Source organism: Chiloscyllium plagiosum, chromosome 15, assembly GCF_004010195.1.
Source record: "Chiloscyllium plagiosum isolate BGI_BamShark_2017 chromosome 15, ASM401019v2, whole genome shotgun sequence".
Classification (NCBI taxonomy): Eukaryota; Metazoa; Chordata; class Chondrichthyes; order Orectolobiformes; family Hemiscylliidae; genus Chiloscyllium; species Chiloscyllium plagiosum.
In genome coordinates this window covers 8,513,725-8,519,547 of record NC_057724.1, presented here as the reverse complement: position 1 = coordinate 8,519,547, position 5,823 = coordinate 8,513,725, and the positions used below count along the sequence as shown (strand labels likewise).

At 42.5% G+C, this 5,823-nt stretch overlaps 1 protein-coding gene and 1 pseudogene across 2 annotated transcripts; both read left to right on the top strand.

Moving 5' to 3' along the window:
- LOC122557085 overlaps positions 1-5,823 on the top strand; it is an 80,048-nt pseudogene that overhangs the window by 8,816 nt on the left and 65,409 nt on the right.
- Positions 18-4,964, top strand: LOC122557093 (sodium- and chloride-dependent neutral and basic amino acid transporter B(0+)-like). 2 transcript variants are annotated; one of them, XM_043704390.1, is made up of 3 exons: positions 18-192; positions 950-1,081; positions 4,641-4,964. In XM_043704390.1, exons 1-3 carry the CDS (start codon positions 186-188, stop codon positions 4,874-4,876), a joined length of 375 nt encoding a protein of 124 aa, XP_043560325.1. In that variant the 5' UTR covers positions 18-185; the 3' UTR covers positions 4,877-4,964. The 2 variants fall into 2 exon arrangements, with proteins under 2 accessions (XP_043560325.1, XP_043560324.1); XM_043704389.1 differs by having other exon boundaries at positions 18-255.

The following is a 5,823-nucleotide window of genomic DNA, read 5'->3' as shown; positions in this document are numbered from 1 at the left end:
ATTTTCCGATAGTCGTGGGGAGTGGTGACTATATATTTCACTTGAGATCTAGTCTGAGAAAGATTAATGTCTGAGCTTGCCATTTCAATTCTTTCTCCCAGGATACCGCCAATGAACATGGTGCTGTGGGTGATGAGAATGTGGAACGGGGTAACTGGTCTTCGAAGACTGATTACCTGCTCTCAATGATTGGTAATGCAGTGGGTTTTGGGAATGTTTGGAGATTTCCTTACCTGGCTTACAAAAACAGAGGAGGTATGGTAGACAAATTAAAAGTATCGGTGAGTGAGAAAGGCAGAACTAAATGGATCGATTTGTTGACTTATCCTGAAAATTGTAGTTCAGTAAATAACAAATGTTTATTGCACTAAAAATAATGCAGTAAATAATGCAGGGTTAAACTATTCCAATGTGAAATGGTAAATTCAATCCCACAGCTAACAAGTTTGTATACTATTTTCTTATGAAGAGGGAGATATGTCAAGGTAATAGTTTAAAATTAGCAATGCGATGCATCAAATATATGCTATTTATAAAGCAAAGTAAATGGTTCATTTATCAATTTGGAATATATTTTCAAGTGATATTGTTTAGAATGCATGAGCCATCCACATCAGATATATTTACTGCACAGTGTGTGAAATCCTCAGAATAGCAGGCTCCTTAGTCAGGCCCTGTGTTCAGGCTTGTACATCAAACCTGCTCAAATCAGGGCTCTTCACAACCCACATCATTGGATTGATGGAAACCAAGGATAAATGTATAAGAAATGTCACAACATAACTGTGTAAAGTGACCTGAAAAGATATCTGATTGTGTTAGAGAGTGAAATTCACAAAATGGGAATTTGGGCATTCGTAGAGATTTCAGGGTAAATTTTAATCCAACCCACACAGTGTAAGCATGGAGTTTCAGCTTGAAAATTGAAATCCTTTCTGCTATTTTCCAGGTGCATTCCTTATTCCTTACTCTGTCATGCTGGCTCTTGTTGGGATACCATTGTTTTTCTTGGAGTGTTCCTTTGGTCAGTTTGCCAGCCTCGGGCCTGTTGCAGTGTGGAGGGCTGTGCCTATGTTACAAGGTGAATATTTATTTTATCAATACAGTCACAGCAAATTCAAAAAAGTAATAGTGATGATTTAATAAATAATAATAAAAAACTTTCCTTATCTGACAAAGGTTTAAGCTGAACTTGCGTAGTAATGTTGCACTCTGATCTGCCATACACGTTATTAGATGTGGAACATGCTGTCTATTGGCTTTTTGGCTCATAGTTTGTAAGGTTTTTTATACAAATTATGAATTGAAATGCAGGATTGGGGGCCTAACACAGCAGAGTGGCATCACTGGTAAGGCATAAGTTCATTGGTTGATAATAGCTACTAACTTGACTTTATTGGCTACTTTCAGGTTGAAGGTAAATAAGGGAAATAAGGTTACAAATTAAAAGATCAGTTGGAATTTTTTGAAAAAAATCAAATTAAGAACTTTTTAAATAAAATCGAGAAGCAGGGCTAGGCAATATCTTGTAACTGCATGAAATTGGAGTTGGTGGACCCTACTGAAGTTCAATGTGACCACATCTGTGACAAGTATTGGTTTCTCTTGTGTATGACCTTTGTGAAGAATTTCAAAACATTTTTCATCACAAGTCAATTAGGAAGAGGTCAGTATGTAGTATCCTCAAGACCCTGTGGGAAAAGGACAGATTAGTCAGCAGACTGTCAAAGTCATTTCGCAAAATGCCTCATCGCCAGAATTTTCCAACAAGCGCCATAACATCGCTTGGCTCATGGTGAGAAGGGCAGTACCTGAGAGATTCTTCACGTATGCCTTGATTCTCTGCACCACCGTATGCTGCCTACAAAGTGGCTTCAGGAGGGGGAGTTTGTGACTGTCTCACATCTCCTGCTAGAATATACCTTTGCAAAGGGAGACTGGAGAGAGATGCCACACCTGTGTCACTCGCCCATCTCCACCACCTTGCAGCTGTCTGCACTGAACCCACTGTTATAGGAGTCACCATTCCTCAGGCGCCATCTCATCACTGCTGGGCCCATCTCACTGCTGCCTCCAATACTGGGTAGAGTGTTGGGCCCCGCAACCAGGAGTTCCCACTCCGGGCCTCCCGTGATTCCAGCCAGGAGTGTCCTGCTCCGCTGCTGCCTTGGTGACACCAGGTGTCCCCGCTCTGGGCCTACTGCGAGCCTGAGTGCCTCATTCCACTGACAGGCCAGTCTGCTGCCATGCCAAGATTCCCGCTCCTGCCACTGTCCTCCAATATGCCAGCACTGGCACCTTGAAGAGTCCATCACCTCAGTCTCCAATTGCTGGAGGAGCAGGAGAACGTCCTTGCTGCCATCACTGCCACCTCCAATTACCGGAAGGCTGCTACCACTCCGTGTAAAGCCTGCTGTTGTTGCCTCCGACCAACCCACCAAAGAAATGAAAAGAAAAAAAATCAAGAAAGAGCATAAATTAAAAGATTTTTAAAAAGTAGATGGAAGTGGATGAGCTCTAGATAAGAGTCTGCATGCAGCCCTGCCACACTGTCGCCATCTTGGAAAATTGAGGGTTTGCAGAGCAAAAATGATCCTGATGAGAGTTATGTCCAGGCCTCACAGCAGCAGTCAGGATATGGGTCAGAAAATAAATCAGGAGATAGAAAAGGCATGTAAAAAATGATGCACAATTACAATAATCATGGGAGTCTTCAAGATACAACTGGACGAGGAAAATCAGGTTGGTAGGGGATCCAATAAAAAAGGGATTTGTAGAATGTCTACGAGGTGATTTGTTCGAGCAACTTGTGACAGAGCCCTCCAGGGGACAGGCAATTCTGGATTTGGTGCTGTGTAATAAACTATAAGCCGATTCGTCTGATCTTGATCATTTGTAAGATTTTACAGTCCATTATTAAGGATGAGATTGTGGAGGGTTTGGAAGTGCATGGTAAAGTAGGGCTGAGTTAGCACAGCTTCATCGAGGGTAGGTCATGTCTGACAAATTTGTTAGAATTCTTTAAGGTGGTAATGAGCAGGTTAGACGAAAGAGAACCAATGGATGTGATCTATTTGAATTCCCAGAAGGCCTTAAATCAGGAGCTATGTATGAAGCTACTAAATAGGATAAGAGCCGGTGGTGTTAGGGGAAAGGTCCTGACATGGTTAGATTAGTGTGGAAACAGGCCCTTCGGCCCAACAAGTCTACACTGACCCTTCAAAGAGTAACCCATCCAGACATGGATAGAGGATTGGCTGACTGGCAGAGGGCAGAGATAAGGGATAAATCCACCAGTTCCACAAGGACTGTTGGGAACACAACATTATACATTAACAATCTGGACAAACGGACTGGGGTCTTCGTTGCTACGTTTGCAGTTATCGCAAAGATTGGTAGAGGGACAGGAAGAGCTGAGGAAGTGGGGAGGCTGCAGAAGTACTTACAGTAGTGAGGAGAGTGGGCAAAGAAGTGGCAGATGGAATACAGGGTGGGAAATTGAGAGAGTTATGCAATTTGGTAAGAAGAATAGAAAAAAAGACTATTTTCAAACTGGGGAAAGGCTTTGGAAAACCAAATCAAAGGGTAGGAGTTTAGGATTCCCTTAAGGTTAACATGCAGGTTCAGTTGGCAGTTAGGAAGGCAAATACAGCGTTAACATTCATTTCAAGAGGGCTAGGATATAAGAGCAGAGATATGCTACTGAGGTTGTATAAGGCTCTGGTCAGACAGCATTTGAAATATATGAAAATGTTTGGACCCCATGTCTCAAAGGATGTTCTGGCCTTGGAGGGGTCCAGAGGAGGTTTACAAGAGTGATCCCAGGGATGAAGGGATTGTCAAATGAGTAACAGTTAAGGACTCAATGGAGCCTAGAAGGATTTACAGAATAATGAAATTTACAGAATAATGAATGGTCTGAATAGAGTAGACCTGGAGAAGATGTTTCCACTAGTAGGAGAGACTGGGACATGAGGGAACAGCCTCAAGTTGAAGGGACAACTCATCAGAACTGAGATAAAGAGGGATGTCCACAGCCAGAGGGTGGTGACTCTGTGGAACCCATTGATGCAGCAGGTTGTGGAGGCCAAGTCATTGAGTATACTCAAGACAGAGATAGATAGGTTCTTGGTAAGGGGTTCAAGAGTTATGGGGAGAACTCAAGAGAATGATGTTCAAAAATATATCAGCCATGACTGAATGGCAGAGCAGACTCAGTGGGATGAATGGCCTAATTCTGCTCCTATATCTTATGACCTTATGGCCTAAGACTGGGCATGTGTGATTATCACCACTCACAATGATAATGGTGTCCTAAAGAATTAGTGAGAGGGCGTATAAAGTTGTAGACAAGGAACATCATTCTTGTAATCTTGACATAGAACTATAACATAATTAACATTTCCTGTTTGAAATCTTTACTGTTGGACACTGAATGTTGAAGCAGCCAACATAATCGATTAAACAAAACCGATATTTCCCCAAAGGTGTGGTCAGCCAGGGCAGTCTCCTTGTTCTGTCCTGTGCTCACTGAAAGAAAATCCAATTTGGTTGAATGACCAGCCAAATGCATGTCAAATACATTATTTTAAATCAATAATTCACAAACCAGACTCCCGTGTTCTTTCTTCTGTTTTCAGGTGTGGGGATTGCTATGATGCTTCTGATTACAATGTCCAACATTTCGTACAACTGCATCATTGGCGACAGTCTGTACTACCTGTTTGCTTCCTTCCAATCACTCCTGTCATGGGCAGACTGCTTCAGTTGGTGGGGAGCAGGTGAAACATACAGCAGGACCCCCAAAGGTACAGTGTTAGCTTCTACTGGGGAAAGTGTACACACCGACTGTTCATTGTTCATTCTGTCAGTCTGAGTGAGGGAGAGAGATGGACAATAGTTTCAGTGACCATCCTCATTGTGACCATACAGCAGAAAGACTCGGATAGAAAGCAGCAGCAGGAATCATGGCTCTGAGTCACTGGAATAGCAGGACAGTCAGTCAGAAATAAATAGTGAAACATCAGAATTTAACAGTCTTTCACATGTCTCACTTTTACTTTCACCTTGTCAATAAGTGTGTCTTGTGTTCTTTCTGACTGCGTTCATTGTTTGTATCTCTCTCCATCCCTGTATTGTGTCTCACACCGACTTCCTTTTCTGTTTTTGCAGCAATCATTTTCTTAACTTCTCATTTTCTGAGTTTTTCCAAATATCTATCATCTCACATATATTTCTTACACAGTCTGACTCTAAGACACACAGTTTTTGTTGCATTTATTTAAATGTCTCGTCTCTTTCAATTTCATCTCATGTTCCACAATAACACTATTTAACTCAGGATGTCTCATGTCACTATCAAAGGTTACCTCTGTGTGAATTGACAAGACTTAATGTGAAATCTTGACGTGAGTCAAGTTGAAATTTCTGAAACAGAGGACAAAATACTTCAGCCTTGAAAGAAAATCTACTTTTAAATAAACTGGGATTGTGGGTAATCCCTGACCATACTGTACAGACTGGGGCTGTGGGTGATCCTGGACACCAACTACAGTCTGCACAATACAGTAATAAATCACCCAATCACCCCTTGGGCGGCACGGTGGCACAGTGGTTAGCACTGCTGCCTCACAGCACCAGAGACCCGGGTTCAATTCCCGCCTCAGGCCACTGACTGTGTGGAGTTTGCACGTTCTCCCCGTGTCTGCGTGGGTTTCCTCCGGGTGCTCTGGTTTCCTCCCACCATCCAAAGATGTGCAGGGTCAGGTGAATTGGCCATACTAAATTGCCTGTAGTGTTAGGTAAGGGGTAAATGTAGGGGTA